At 40.1% G+C, this 15624-nt stretch overlaps 1 protein-coding gene across 1 annotated transcript in view; it reads left to right on the top strand.

The window, feature by feature from the left end:
* TNFAIP8L3 (TNF alpha induced protein 8 like 3) overlaps nt 1-12253 on the top strand; it is a 70208-nt gene extending 57955 nt beyond the window's left edge. Inside the window, exon 2 of the mRNA XM_075207992.1 lies at nt 9218-12253. Within this exon, the coding sequence (XP_075064093.1) occupies nt 9218-9780 (563 nt within the window). The 3' untranslated portion in view covers nt 9781-12253. The remainder of the gene's footprint in view (nt 1-9217) is intronic.
* The last annotated feature ends 3371 nt before the right edge of the window (nt 12254-15624 follow it).

Below are 15624 nucleotides of genomic sequence, written 5' to 3' on the forward strand. Positions count from 1 at the left end.
TAACCAGGAAGCAACATACTGTGAAATGAATGGAATTCAGTGTGAAAGTGACAGTTATTTTTCTCTTCTGCCATTCTTTCATTTAATACCCGTGTCATGTAGCAGAGAAGATGCAGACAGGCAGATGTTTGACTGAAGAAAGTGATAAGCACAGGATTCTATCTGTCAGCACTGTTAGCATGAACACTAACCAGTGAGGAAAGGACCACAAAGCACATAAAACTATATTAGCACATGATGCAACCCTAGAAATTAGGAGGCAATGTGCCCTAAATTATTAATTGTGTACCCATATGTTATGGGGTCTCTATCCAACATTCCCTCCTCCATTATTTTTACTGGTAAAATAGGTGACTGGTAAAGACCAAATAGCAAAACAAGACGTTTAAAAGCTGTAAACCCATTCTAATGCTGCCCACATTATGTCACTTTAAGTGTTTTTATTTTCCCCTGCATGTCCCAGCACTGAGCCCTGGCTAACCGAAGGATTTAAATTAAATACATATTCTTCCTAATTTATATCAACTTGAGTGTGCCCTTAATGCTTCCTACCTTGTGTTATGATGCTGTCGCTGACCGTGGAGGAGCAGCAGCCATCAGCATGGCAGACAGGGCCGATACAAGCCCTGGCAGGGCCCTAGGTGACACCCACACTCCTGCTTCGTACCTTGGCAGGCAGGTGGCGCGTGGAACATTCCCGACTACTCAGACTGGGGGTGCGGTGCTTGGCTGTACCGTCAAAGTCCTCTCTCAGCGTAACACTAACATTGATGAGCAGCAGCTTTTATGTCACTCATGCCACCCCCTAACTTGGCACCATTGGAAACTGCTTAGGTTTGCCTAATAATATTCTCCCGCCAGTCCTAAAATCGTATAATCAAAACTATAATTTTCTACTTTTAATATGTTTTAGAATTCTGTTACATTTTTATTTTACATACCATATAAAGATAATGAATGTCCCTTTAATATGAGTGTATACTCAATAGTTAAGTGTCAGGTCTTCAGTGTCTTTCTCTCCTAGTCAACGAGCAGAAGCGGTTGCTGCAAGTTTCCTGTTACACAGATAATAGCTTCTGTTGAAAAAGACAGCTGCACAAGGATGACAACTTCCTGGGAATGAATGTAATATATTTCAAATGTCTGTTTTCAAAATAGAAATAATTATATGTTTACCAGCGAAGCCCTTTTCTGGAAACACATGTTGTACAATGATGGATAGCACACTGCTGAGAGAAATGTAACCCTCTGTAAATTGGGTGTAATTACAAAGTTAACAGGACATAGATGAAAAGTTTGGTCAGATTAGGTATTTACTTTTATAGGATATGATTACACTTAGCAGACTATAAAACAATGTTGAACGTGTTTCAGTGCTTAGTACAGAATAATCATGTTTTTTTCCTTAACTCATGACTGAAAAGAAAGGTTACTGGTTCTAAACTGTAAATAGATTTGACCAGTTTCTCTTGCTGCTTCAATATGGACTAGAGAGATCTGCTTTACTGTAGCAATTGACTTGTACTGAATTCTGGACTAGTGGAACATTCCAGGAAATGTGTCCTTACTCTTATCTTTCACTGGTCTTGGTTTAATATAATCACCAATGTTATATTCTGAGTGTTCACAATTTTCTCCTAAGAGTTCCAATAGGACTTATTATATTGTCTGTGCCACTACATGGGCAAAAGTTTGGGGGCACCTGTACAGGGCCGTCTTTCCCATTGGGCACGCTGGGCAGGTGCCCGGGGGCCCTGCAGCCCAGGGGGGCCCGCCGGAGGCAGAAAAAAAAAAACCCTGCAAAAAAAGAAGAAAATACTTACCGTGCTGTCAGCTGGCGATCCGGCTACCTCCCTGGTCTCCTCCTCCGTCGCGCTCCGCAATGGATGTCGGGCGGGCGTGATGACGTCATGCCTCCGGAGGGCCCCCTGGGCTGCAGGGCCCATATATATAATCATTTATTTATTTATTTTTGGGGATATATAGGGGCCCCGGTGCACTGCTGTGCTCGGGGGCCCAAGAGGTTCTTAAGAGGGCCCTGCACCCGTACATCACATCCATATGTCCTTGTTGACCACCTCATTCCAAAACCATGGGCATTGATATGGAGTTGGTCCTCCCTTTGCGGCTATAACAGCCTCCACTCTTCTAAGAAGGCATTCTACTAAATTCTGGAACATGGCTGCTGAGATTCGCATCCATTCAGCCACAAGAGCATTAGTGAGGTTAGGCACAGGTGGTGTTCCAATTCATCTCAGATGTTTAGTGGGGTTGTGGTTGGGGCTCAGTGCAAGCCAGTCAAGGTCTTCCACACCAAACTGTGTAAACGATTTTTTTGTTAGACCTCGCTTTGTGCACAGTGGCATTGTCATGATGAAATATTAAAGGGCCTTCCCCAAACTGATCCCATAAAGTTGGAAGCGCACAATTCTCTAGAATGTCATTCTATGCTGTAGCATTAGGATTTCCCTTCACTGGAACTAAGGGGCACAGACCAGACCATGAAAAACCGCCCCAGATCCATACTGCTCAGCTCCTAAACTTTACATTTGGCAGTACGAATTTTGGGTAGGAATTGTTCTCCTGGCATCCACCAAACCCAGATTTGGCCATCAGACTGCCAGATGGTGAAGCGTGATTAGTCACTCCAGAGCATGGTAAAATCCACACAAAGATATAAGGCAGATCATAACATTATCCCCCCCTTACAGGGGCGGATTCCAGACGCTCCATAATAAGTCTATTTTAGGCTTTTCTCTTCCTCTGCTTACCCCTCTTGCGGGATTTTCTAGGCGACATAATTGAGTCCTTCTGCAATGGAGTGCAGGCAAAGCCCAATTCTTGGAAAGCACAGAAAGAATTGTCAAGTTCGTCCACTAACTCTCTAGTATCCTCCAAAAATTCGCTTTCAGAGTCTGAGTCCCAGCCTAGAGTTGCAACAGGACTGTTAATTTTATGAGAAGATGGTCAAATGCCCATGAAGCCGGTAACCAAGGGTTGTTGTTTGTGATTGTTCTTTTTATTTTTTGAAGATATAGGCTGACCAATGGAAGCAACGGACATCGATGATTTGTGAATAAGCAGAGGAGCTGAAACACAGGCTGGAATGGAAACAGAAGGACTATGAACAGGAAAATCAACTGTTGATGGAGAGTACTTCTTGCACGTTAACAAAGTCCATGGTGTTATGGATATTGGGGTTATCGGAATTTAGAAGGCTCAGGTCTGTGACTCCCCTCTAAAACTCATGATTATGGAACCCACTTGGTTAAATTGGTTGGCGAAGTAATCTGGAGAGTCTTGAAACGGTTTCATGGAAATCTGAAGAAGTGAAATAAACTGTTTGATGTCTCCATCAAAGAAGACTGGAGGAGGATCTGATTACTTGGAAGAGGCATCTGGGCATTCTGGCTCACTAGGAAACTCTGAGGAGTTCTTAATTTGAACAGTAATCTCTGGAGAATCCCTCACTGGGACAGCAGAGCATAAGTCCCCGACTGGGACGGCAAGCTGGGCACATCTGACGGATAACCCAGACTGAGCACACCACTCGGACTGTACAGCACTGTGAGGAGCCGCAGAGCAGACAGCACTGTGAGGAGCCGCAGAGCAGACAGCACTGTGAGGAGCCGCAGAGCAGACAGCACTGTGAGGAGCCGCAGAGCAGACAGCACTGTGAGGAGCCGCAGAGCAGACAGCACCGAGTGGCAACTCGGGCTGAACCGCATAGAGTGGCAACTCGGGCTGAACCGCATAGAGTGGCAACTCGGGCTGAACCGCATAGAGTGGCAACTCGGGCTGAACCGCATAGAGTGGCAACTCGGGCTGAACCGCATAGAGTGGCAACTCGGGCTGAACCGCATGGGACAGGGCCCTCTCTGGAGCAGACTGGAGGGACAGGGCCCCCTCTGGAGCGGACTGTAAGGGCAGCGCCCCCTCTGGAGCGGACTGTAAGGGCAGCGCCCCCTCTGGAGCGGACTGTAAGGGCAGCGCCCCCTCTGGAGCGGACTGTAAGGGCAGCGCCCCCTCTGGAGCGGACTGTAGCTCAGGAACAACGACAGCAGCTTGTGACTCGGAACTGGAGGCAGCGGCTGAAGACTCGGAACCAGGCAGCACAGTGGCAGGAGACTCGGGTGCAATGGCTGCAGCAGGAGACTCAGGACCGGACACAGTGGCAGCAGGCTCAGACACAGTGGCAGCAGGCTCCAAGCTGGAGGCAGCTGATGTGACCTCAGAGCTGGAGGCAGCTGATGTGACCTCAGAGCTGGAGGCAGCTGATGTGACCTCAGAGCTGGAGGCAGCTGATGTGACCTCAGAGCTGGAGGCAGCTGATGTGACCTCGCGACAGGCGGCTGGAGCTGGCACCTCAGAGCTGGTAACTGGGGTTGGCAGATTGGGTCTCATGCCAGGGAGCAGAATAGGTGAAGTGTAAACAAATCCAGAATGCGGAGAAGTAACCACAGAAGATGGTTTGGTAGGCTGTCGTGGTCTGCGGAGAGGAAAGGCTTGTAAGAAGTGTATATTACTTGGACAGTAGAGACACAGTTTGTTAGTTATTCTGCGCCGTCGCTCCGCTTCGGTCAGGTGGGGGCGTGGACCACCTGTGAACCGGGCATTTGTTACACTGTAGTTGTTAGTTAAATGCAAATTTGTCCTAGTACTATAAAGAGGTGCTGGCAGCACAGTTTCAGCAGCAGACAGAGTTGGCTGAAGCAAATCAACAGTATTGGATTTCAGAGAAACAGATTCTGATAGTCTCCTGAGTGGGTCCAAAAGTATAGCAGAAAATTGAGCCAGCTGAGAGCGTAACAGAATTATGTCAGTTTGTAGACACTGAAGCAGAGGCTGTTCAGCCATTTGTAGAGCAGACATGTTTGCAGGGAGAAAACAAATGAAATCAATTGCAATGAGAGTTCCAGGTGAAATCTTAAGCAGGGTTTTTCCACATGACTCCAAGACTTTCTTTTTGGGCTGGTCATTCTGTTATGGTTCTGTTCAAAGCCAATTACTTGATTACAGCCATGGAGCCAGACACATGAAATAAACGTTTAAACTGTTTATTGCAGTAAAGTAAAGTCCAGGTAAGGCAAAAATAAACAGTAACAGTTCAGGCTGAATGGAACAATGGATTTCCAGATCTTGGCAAACAAGCAGTAAATAATAAAGAAATGCAGCAGATGACTTAACTGAAACCAGTTTGTAGTAGCAGCCAGAAACATGCAGGTAATCCAGGAACAGAGATACTTATGAGCAGGCTAGGAACATCAATGACCAGCAAAGGCTTCTGGAACAAGCAGGCATAAATAGGCCACAGACAGGTGTGGCTGATTAACTAGCAGTGGTAGTTAACCCCTGACAGTAGGAAAAGGCCGAACAGCAGCACCTCTGGAGGATCACAGGTACTGCAGGGAAACACACACAGGGAAACAAGGCAAATCATAACACAGGGTAAAATGCACACAAAGATAGAAGGCAGATCATAACACTAACTATGAAGTTCACTAGTGTACTCTTAGATGTTTTCTCTGTAATTGATACTGGGATTGCCTTCCAAACCACTTTCCAAGGTACCAAGTGCTTGAAGCGGAAGCTTCTCTCACTACTGTGACTAATACGTCCGTTCTGTGTGCTATCAGTGTATCCTTCTATAGAAGTGCCTATTGTGCCTCATTACATTTCCCTCTCTAGAATGTAAGCTCCACAACCATGACCCTTTAGCATATGCCTCAAGTCTGCCTGTCAGGTACTGTGGCCCCATACAAACAAATGGTGGTGAAGATACTGTGGAGACTGGACCCAAAAAGAATGAAATCCAATTATGGATTGTGAGCATCAGCATGAAGTATATACAGTTTATACAGTAGTGTAACCGATAACTTTTTAATCTAATCTGTGATGAACCTGCTACAGTAACTGCGAATATACTGCCTCTGATATCCGAACCCTTAGGCAGATGAAGAAAGTCATTTTATTTAGGAGGGCCACACCTGACCCCAGGCCACCTGTTGCCCACCACTTATATACATCATGACTATACCTACTACAATTTGCATTAAAAAACACAATTAAAAATTATAGTGAAGCGCATGCAATAGTGTTTTACATACAAAATAATAAGCCCAAATATAGAGCAGTTTGCATGATAAATTACACATTTATTTAAATCCAGAAACCTACAACCATATCTGATATTCTAAATAAAAAACCAAACATATATAAAATGCATTTCACAATTTACTGTCAAATACTAGGCTCGCGATACGAACATTCCACTTACTGCAATATATCCAGGGTGCCCAGACTACAGAATGTACATGTCTAGGTAATTTTATGGGGTGCACCTAAGCCCTGTAGAAACACAGTTTGGTATATAGATGGTTAAACCTCTTCAAAAGTACTATTTGATTGTAAAAGTCTTTGTTTGGAGTGAATGGCCAGTTATTTATTATTATTATCATTTATTTGTTAGGCGCCACAAGGTATCCGTAGCGCCGTACACCGTACAAACAGTGGACTATACAGGGTAAAACAGTACAGAACCATAAACAAAAATACCAATACTTCAGAAGCTCCACACAGGCTAATACAATAAGCATGGAGTAGAAGAACAGGTGAGGAGACAGGAGGGAAGAAGGCCCTGCTCATGTGAGCTTACATCCTAAGGGAGGTTAGACAGAACAGGCACAAGGGGAGCCAGAAGAGAGACGAGAGAGCGAGTGGAGGAGGTGAGGTGGTTAAGTAGATGGTTGGTAGGCTTTACAGAAGAGGTGAGTTTTCGGTGCACGTTTGAAGGAGCACAAAGAAGAAGAGAGACAGATGGAACGAGGGAGGTCATTCCAGTGAAGGGGGGCTGCCCGGTTCACTTGTTACACAGTGAAGGAGGGCTGTCCAGTTCACTTGTTACACAGAAAATATACAGTAGGAGAATGGATGCTTATTGTTCAACCATAACTTTAATCCAGCAGCGTCTGGAACATTATAAAAAATACATGCATGTAATAATCCTTATTAAATATGTAATGTATAGAGTAATCTTATCCAATGTAGTGTGGTGTAGCTGTTAGGGAGAATGAATTTCCTCTCCTAGTTGTTAATACAGCCAAAATATTCTGGATCCCTCCTCATTGGTTATTCACGCTGATCGAGCATACCTCTTATAAGATGGAATAGACGTTCTGCTTTCAGTTTTCTCACCTGGGTGCACACCAATGTGATTTTAGTTTATCTACTTGTAATATGTGGGGGTAAATGTATCAAGCTGAGAGTTTTCCAGCGGGTTAAAATAACAGATTCTAGCTATCATTTATGTAGTACATGCTGCAAAATGATTGCTAGAAGCTGATTGGTTGCTATAGGCAACATCTCCACATTTCAAACCCGCCGGAAAACTCTCAGCTTGATACATTTACCCCCTGGTTATCGATATGAGATGTAAAATTGCCACGGATGCGTTTAGTAAAGGTCTGACTTTTTCCAAGATGATTATCAATGCAATGAGCATTAATTTATATCGGCATTCCACTTTCATTAACGTGGAACACTAGCAGTGGTAACATAGTAACATAGTTGATGAGGTTGAAAAAAGACACCAGTCCATCAAGTTCAACCTATTTTGGATCTCCTGCGATCCTGCATTTATATTTGAAATTGATCCAGAGTAAGCAACCGCCAATATGTTTCAATTGTGAAAATCCCCCCAGACTCAATATTGCAGTCCTATTTTTAACCTATATCCACTACTAACCTACATTTTAATTAATGGTCGTATCCCTGGATACACCTTTCCGCTAAAAATTTGTCTAACCCTTTCTTAAACCTATCTATTGAATCTGCCATCACAACCTTCCTTGGCAGTGAATTCCATATCTTGATTGCCCTTACTGTAAAGAACCCCTTTCTTTGCTTGTTGTGAAATTTCCTCTCTAACCTTAGGGGGTGACCACATGTCCTGTGTATAGTCCTTGGGGTAAAAAGTTCCCAAGAAAGTTCTCTGTATTGACCCCTAATGTATTTGTACATGGTAATCATATCTCCCCTTAGACGCCTCTTTTCTAAAGTAAACATGCCTAAACTGGCTAAGCTTTCCTCATAACTTAATGACTCCATACCCTTTATCAATTTTGTCGCCCTTCTCTGAACCCTTTCTAGTTCCAAATTATCTTTTTGATAGAGTGGTGCCCAGAACTGTTCTGCATATTCAAGATGAGGTCTTACCAACGATTTATACAGTGGTAAAATTACACTGTCTTCCCTTGCATCTATGCCCCTTTTTATGCATGCCAATACTTTGTTTGCCCTTGCAGCTGCTGCTTGACATTGAGCACTATTGCTAAGTCTACTGTCTACGAGCACTCCCAAATCCTTTTCCATTATAGATGGTAGTTCATCAGGTGTTTGGCATCATTTGACAAAATACTAAGTGACAACATATGTTTGTTCATATTTTTAATTCTATATCTTTTCATAATTCTACACATAACTCTTAATAAAACCAGAAAAAAAGAACAAATACACCGTAGGCTACACAATCTACCAACATAGTGTTTCATGCCCAATTTGTACGATGTCTTATCTCAATAGAAGAAATAAAGAAATATATTGCAACACTAATTAAAATGATCATTGACTGTTTGTCACATCTGTTCTATCACCTTTTCACAAATCTAGGCCTTATACATGGGATAATATAGCCCCTATTGTACATTATAAGAAGTTACTGAGTAGTTTGGTGGCCACATAAAGACATGAAGCCCTGGCACCAGTAATGGTGGTTAGTGTCACTCGAACTGTAATATGTTGCCTTTGACTGTGCTGAACAAATCTGGGATCTAGGTAACCAATTTACCTGAAAAAAATCAGTGTTTGTGACTTTAGGATTCCTTTCTATTGATATCAATAAATTAAATTCTTCATAGACTCCTTAAATGTTCCTGTTGGCTTCACATCTTTTTGTTCATCTCTGATCTTTGGGGTATTTTGCTATCTGAACACATCTAAGATTATAAGTATATTATTTGTATATATTAGTATTCATACCATTTATGTATTTCGTTTAAGAGGTCAAGCTTGGTATAAAATAATTTACCTCTTTATCTGGTAATTACATTCCACTGTTCTTTTTGTAAATTGTAATCTACAATAAGGTATACATTATGGTCTGTATTATATAGTTGGTGCAAAACCTATAATTTAACAATGTCTTCTTTTTCATACACAGGACCAGAACTGTTCAGCTCTAAAAGCTTCGCAGTACAAGCTCAGAAAAAAATTCTGAGCAAGATGGCTACAAAGACTATGGCAAATATGCTTATCGACGACACAAGTAGCGAAATCTTTGATGAGCTTTTCAAAGCCACTAAAGAATACGTGAGGAATAAAAAAGAGGCTCACAAAATCCTTAAGGACCTTGTCAAGGTTGCTGTAAAAGTTGGCATTCTTCACAGGAACAACCAGTTCAGTCCAGAAGAAATGGCGATAGTGGAGAAATTCAGGAAAAAGCTCAACCAGACAGCCATGACAGCTGTCAGTTTCTATGAAGTGGAATACACTTTTGATAAAAATGTTCTTTCTGGACTCCTGCATGAATGCAAAACTCTACTCCACGATTTAGTACAGCGTCACCTGACGGCAAAATCCCATAGTCGCATTAACCGAGTCTTCAACCATTTTGCCGATGTGGATTTCCTTACCGCCCTATATAGCCTTGACGGGAATTGCAGGCCCTACCTCAAAAGGATTTGTGAGGGAGTAAATAAATTGCTTGATGAAAGAGTCCTTTAAAACATTGTCTTCATAAATATATACATATATTTGTTTTTGATAATGTGTTCAGAAAAGGTTTTTATGGACATGTTGATTGCAGGGGCCAGATTAAAGCACAGCAGATGTCTGTATCAGGTGTCATTCTTATTTTTGTCTTGGAACATTTTTTTTTGCGTTATGCATATACTGAAAGAGGCCTTCATTTTCAACCCGCAACCATTAAATACTGTTTCCTCAATTAAAGGTATAAGACAGCGGATACAACCATGAACTATCCATGGGGACAGTGGAAAGAAATTAGTTGAACTGCAACAACGCAGAACAGTTGTTGGAATTGAACCTTTTTAATTCTGGTTGGTTCTGTTATTGTGGCTTTTATTTTTCTCTGTGGTCTTCCTGGTCTTTTTAATCACGGCCTCACCGGTTGCTTATATATACGGTTATGTTTTGGTTGACTATCATTGTGATAAAGGTAATGCAAGTTGCTGCCTGGTCCCAGTTAATGTTTAGATTTGCAATAATGGTTTACTTGATTTGAAACAATTAAGGGACGCATGGCCTTAAATTGAAAGGAAAAGAAAACCCCAGTGAAAATGTTTCCGGCTGATTTAAATGAAGAGTACGCCAATACCAACGTTCAAAAGATAAAAAATGTAATCCCAACCATGTCACTGATAGAGCCAAGTTCCCTTACATAGCTGACACTGCACATCACACATTGCTAAATAATCAGTCTAACAACTGTCTAAGTAGAACAAAAAGATGCGATAAGCAGATAAAAATGTCTTACACAGCAAAGAAAACTACTTATATCTTCTTAACAGTACTAATAATACATAATTGGTCTTGTATATTAAAATTGATATTATTTTCTTCTATCACTGTTCTTTATACAATTGCTAAGAACAAATATAACTCACTCTATGTACCTCTAAGGGCCATTCATGTTCTCAAAAGTACATTGAAGAGAAAATGATTTAAACTGATACACAATGTTCCCTTTTTTCCACAAGATTTACCATCATTATAATGTCACAGGCCATCAAAATACAATAATCTGGTAAATAAATGAGCTACCTATACAGCAAATCTCCTGAAAGCAGTAAACTTTCAGAATATTTTTCAAAAAACAACAGATTGCTAATTGTGATGCTTTACTGTCACTCAGCTAAACCTAGGATGACACACAGTGGGCCTGCGTCATTAAGGAGAGCAAAGCATAAAAAAGAAGTAACTTTGAATCTGGGAAAAACCATGTTGCATTGGAGGGGGAGCTAAATTTAAAATGTAGGCACAGATTTATAGTTGTGGTAGGGCATGTCCTAGTTCAACTTCAAATTTCAGTGTAAAAATAAAAAGCTATCAAGTATTTGTGTGCTAGATGAAAAAACAGCCAGTATTTATCTTATGTACAAAATAATACATTCATTTGCACCCCTTCCATTGTAAGATGGTATGTCCCGGAGAACATTTACTCCTTTTTCTTGCCTTACTTTCCTTAATGACTCAGGCCCACAGTGTATTGTCTTTACTTTGTGATCAACTGCTCTCCTTCTCGCTTAGATTCAAATTAAGGTTAAAAAGAGTCCAAGTCCTAAGTGTCAAATCCAGTTTTAAAAAAAAAAAAAAAAAAAAATATTTAATTTTTGAGGATATGGGCCAACAGGGTCTTTTTGTACTTGAACTTGCACAGGAGCGTAGATCAAAAAAAAAAAAAGTACTTGCCTGGAGGCAGTTTAATGGTCTTCTGCTGGCTACACACGCTACAACATCTGGTCTGATATCAGCACCACCAAGCCCAATAGTAATCTGGGATCATTATTAGACATGTTGGTAAATGTGCCAAGCAGCAGGCCCGTATATCACAAAACATTACCATTGTAACCAGGACTCTCTGATCTGGGAAATGTAGCCACAGGACTGTGGTGCCGCACAAGTAACTTAATCATGTGTTTAGCATAATTATTCATGTTTCATGCAAGTGACTTATGTACCAGCTTTACCATTTCTTGATGGTACACCTTAATCTGTGTATTTGAGTTGAGTAAATGACATAAAGACTTATAGGCAGATTTGTAATATTTCTGCCACATTCCAAAATGCGGGAATCTGATATTGTCATTGTTATTACCAATCAGTGTGTACGATTCCCCATTTTATTTGTTTTAACTGCTGATTTGAGAAAGCTTTGATTTTAACAAAATTATTTTAAATACTATACAATCAACTGCCAAATGGTTTAAAGTTTATAGAGGAAATGTAAAACAAAGTAAGTATAAGTATGTATACAAGTATGACTGTGCAGTGGTAATAAACAAAACAATGGTTAATCCTAACATTTTGCAGAGAACAATATAATGTCCCCCCCACAAAAGATTTTTTTGTATGATTTGTGAGAATTTGGTGCAATGTATTTCTATTTATTAGTATATAACTATATATTGCTTTGTTTGTCAAACATTGGCCATAAAAATGTTTTGTGTTGCCTCTAGTTATTTCTCATTTTAGTCATATTCTCTAACATTGTAAATGGCGCGTTGTTTTCTCCCTGTAGCTGTGTGGTCAGACCCCTAAGCGGCATGCTTCTTTTATAAAACCACATTTCATACAGATTTATAGGATTGTTGCATTACTGTACAGCAGAATAACGTACCTACAAATAATCAGCATTTCTTCATTTGTTTTGTAGGTATTCTGAGGTTTGTCTATTGGGTCCATAGCATTGTTTAACACACAAAGACATGTACCCTCTACTTTTCTCCATTTCCTAAATCAAAACCACATTTACCTACTGACACAAAGCTAGGCAGGTCATGATAATAGCCATTTAATTTTATAAACTAAAACACTGAATACAACTTATTTTACTCTTCACCTAACAGTCTGCATCTACTGACCTTTAAAAAGTACTTAGCCATGTACTGCTAAGGTGCTGGATATTCTTGTGCCTTAAGAGCTCTCATGCTAAAGGTGAAACCAACTGTTGGAGCAGAGTGCCAGGCTACTTGATCTGTGACTCAACTTATCTGATAATGTCATTTGCAGTTTTGCCAAATGACAAATTACAACCAGCCTATGACCACATAACATTTGCTGTCATTGGCTGATACTATATTTAGTGGATTTTGGTCACAACAGAATGTCATATAAAATATATGACAACACTTTGTGTGCTGGTGGCATCCTAATGAACAGACTGATCATGTACTCATTAGTAGAGGGTATAAGTCCCTAAGGTAAAATTCCTCTCAGTAAGATAGATATAATGGATTTATTTAGTCATGACATTATTAGAGAGCATTTAACAGAAGGCACAGATGTTTTCAGTACTTGGGTTGATGGATATTGTTTTGAGGGAAGACCGTACCTAATTTTAGCTAGTAAGTGCAAACCTGTCAGAAATAAAATGCACAAGCCTAAGAAAATTCTGCTTCTTCTCTAGACACCCTGACTGTGCAAAGTCTTACAACTCTACAGGAAGCAGCAGCAGAAGTGTGATAAAAATAGAAATGGCACATTCGCATCTTACATATTAAAAAGATAAGGAAAAAAGCCCTAATGTGGATGAGAGTTCTTACTTTGACTTTCCTTTCTCATGTGATAAAGACATGATTTAAAGAACCACTAAACCTAAACTATAACATGCACAAACTGAATATTAGTTGAGGTTGGAAAATAAGCCTTTTTAATGCATTTTTAGAATTAGTGGCCCTTTATGATTGAAGAATTGTTTTTGTACAGTTTGTGTAATTTCTCATATACAATATTTACAACAAAGAAAATGTTTGCTTTACAACAAGTCAGTACAGTAATGTCATTATTGCTAATCATATACTAAATCTTGCTACAGTATATCATTAGATCATCCTTCGCTCCAATAAAGTTCAATCGCACCCTCAACTACCTTGTATATTAGATCAGTAAAGAGTGGCACTAGATATGAGAGGACAAAACGTCTTTCCTCATAATACAGCAGGGAGTATGTTGTTTGGGCATTCTGGGGATCGACCATGTTGTAACACAGAGAATCAGTCACTTTTAACATTTGGATTTCACAGAGGTATTTTGTGTGGTAACAAATAAAAATGTGAAAAGGCGCATATACCTGATACTTTTGTAAAGGAAAAGAGGAACTCTAGCTTATGAAAGTGTTGAACATGTTTAACTCTATAAAAAAAAAAATATATTCTAGGTAGCTGCTTATCACAAGCTACACACTATCACACCAACTATACACACACAGAAACAAGATGCAACAATAATTTCTGCACCATGCCTACCATAGCTTGTCCCAAATGGACTGCACATGTAGAAAAAGAGAAATGCATTAACAAGCATGGTACCACAAAGTTGTTAAGACAGTGGCAGCTTGTTTTATGTCCACTGTCCCCATGGTAACATACTGTACGTAATTGTTCTCACACTGTGCACCAAGTTGGAAATGAAAACAAGATTAGCAAGAGGCAAATTAATGCATATAACAAAGGAAGACCTCTTACACTGTACATAAGTCCACTTTATTAAAACACATTACATCGTTCAAAATGTGATAACTGAGGTTATGAAATTTGAGGTGACTAGTTCCAAAAATGTGAATTTGATATGGCTCTTGATATTATCAGTAGTGAAGGCCCATCAGATAATTGCCCCCTCTCACTATAATTGTGTACTTGCTACATTCACTGTATCAAATGATGGTGCTCTATTTCTACAGTCTTATGGCAGCAATTAAAGGAGAACTGAGTGCTTCATTCCACAAAACGTTACCAAAGTTAGACCAAAAGGCTAGATTAGGACACTTGAAAAATAGTGTAACACAGCCTAACTAGATTGATATACCATACAGAATAATTTCCAGCAGTGATAAATTAAATATATTCTTTAATAAGACATATTGCTAAATAGTAAGAATAAAATCAACTTGTATGTTGACTTTTTGTCATAGCAATAGTCAGAGATTAAAATGTCCTCATCAAGAGAGAGAAAATAAAAGGTCTGTGTTACAATAGCTATGGCTAGACATCAGTGATTGTGGCCATGCACAAGCATATTTTCTCTCTCAACCAGAATGTTAGAATCACTTTTCCTTTTGGCCACAAGTGAGTGTGGAGATGTTTAGCAGCTTTCAAACCTCATGAGTACTATGAGAAGACGACTTCACACAAGCCAATAGCAATGGTCTTCAGACTTAACAGACATACCAGATTAGGACTCCCAGGCATGATGCTGGTTTTGGGGCACAAAAGTGCCACTGTTAGCTAATACTGCAGTAAGATTTATAAACCCAAAGATATCCTATAATTAATTTATAATGAGTTAAGACAATACACTCCCTTTTTTTTTTTTATAGCTCAGGTGAAAACAAAGCAGTGTGCCTGGAAGTAACATTAAAGCTGGCCCCACATTGCACCATTGCAGCCACATCAGATGGCCGCTATTGTCCAGTCTATGCCCCACTGATGCAAGAACTTCTTCGACTGGTGCTGGGTCAAATTGGACAGAAATTCTGTCTCATAGCTCTCAGATGAGCAGCAGGATCATAGACCAGCTAAATAATTTGGGAGCTTACAGTTCTTATTAAGAAAAGCTTAATTTACCAATTTCACTAGCCATATAAACACTAGGAATAAATATAATTTCTTAACATTCAACAATATCTCTCATTGAAGAACGCACTTCATGTATCAGTGATTACTCCAATTGTGTATACACACTATTATGAAGTGTTTTCCACAGAATCTCCTAATCTGTATCATAGCATTTTTTTTTTATAAAATGTGGGCTGGTGTATGTTCCCTCATTATTACATCATGAGATCCATATAACTCAAACGGTTCTACCTGATCAACTCAAACATCATAG

This window comes from Mixophyes fleayi, chromosome 4, assembly GCF_038048845.1.
Source record: "Mixophyes fleayi isolate aMixFle1 chromosome 4, aMixFle1.hap1, whole genome shotgun sequence".
NCBI classification, from domain to species: Eukaryota; Metazoa; Chordata; class Amphibia; order Anura; family Limnodynastidae; genus Mixophyes; species Mixophyes fleayi.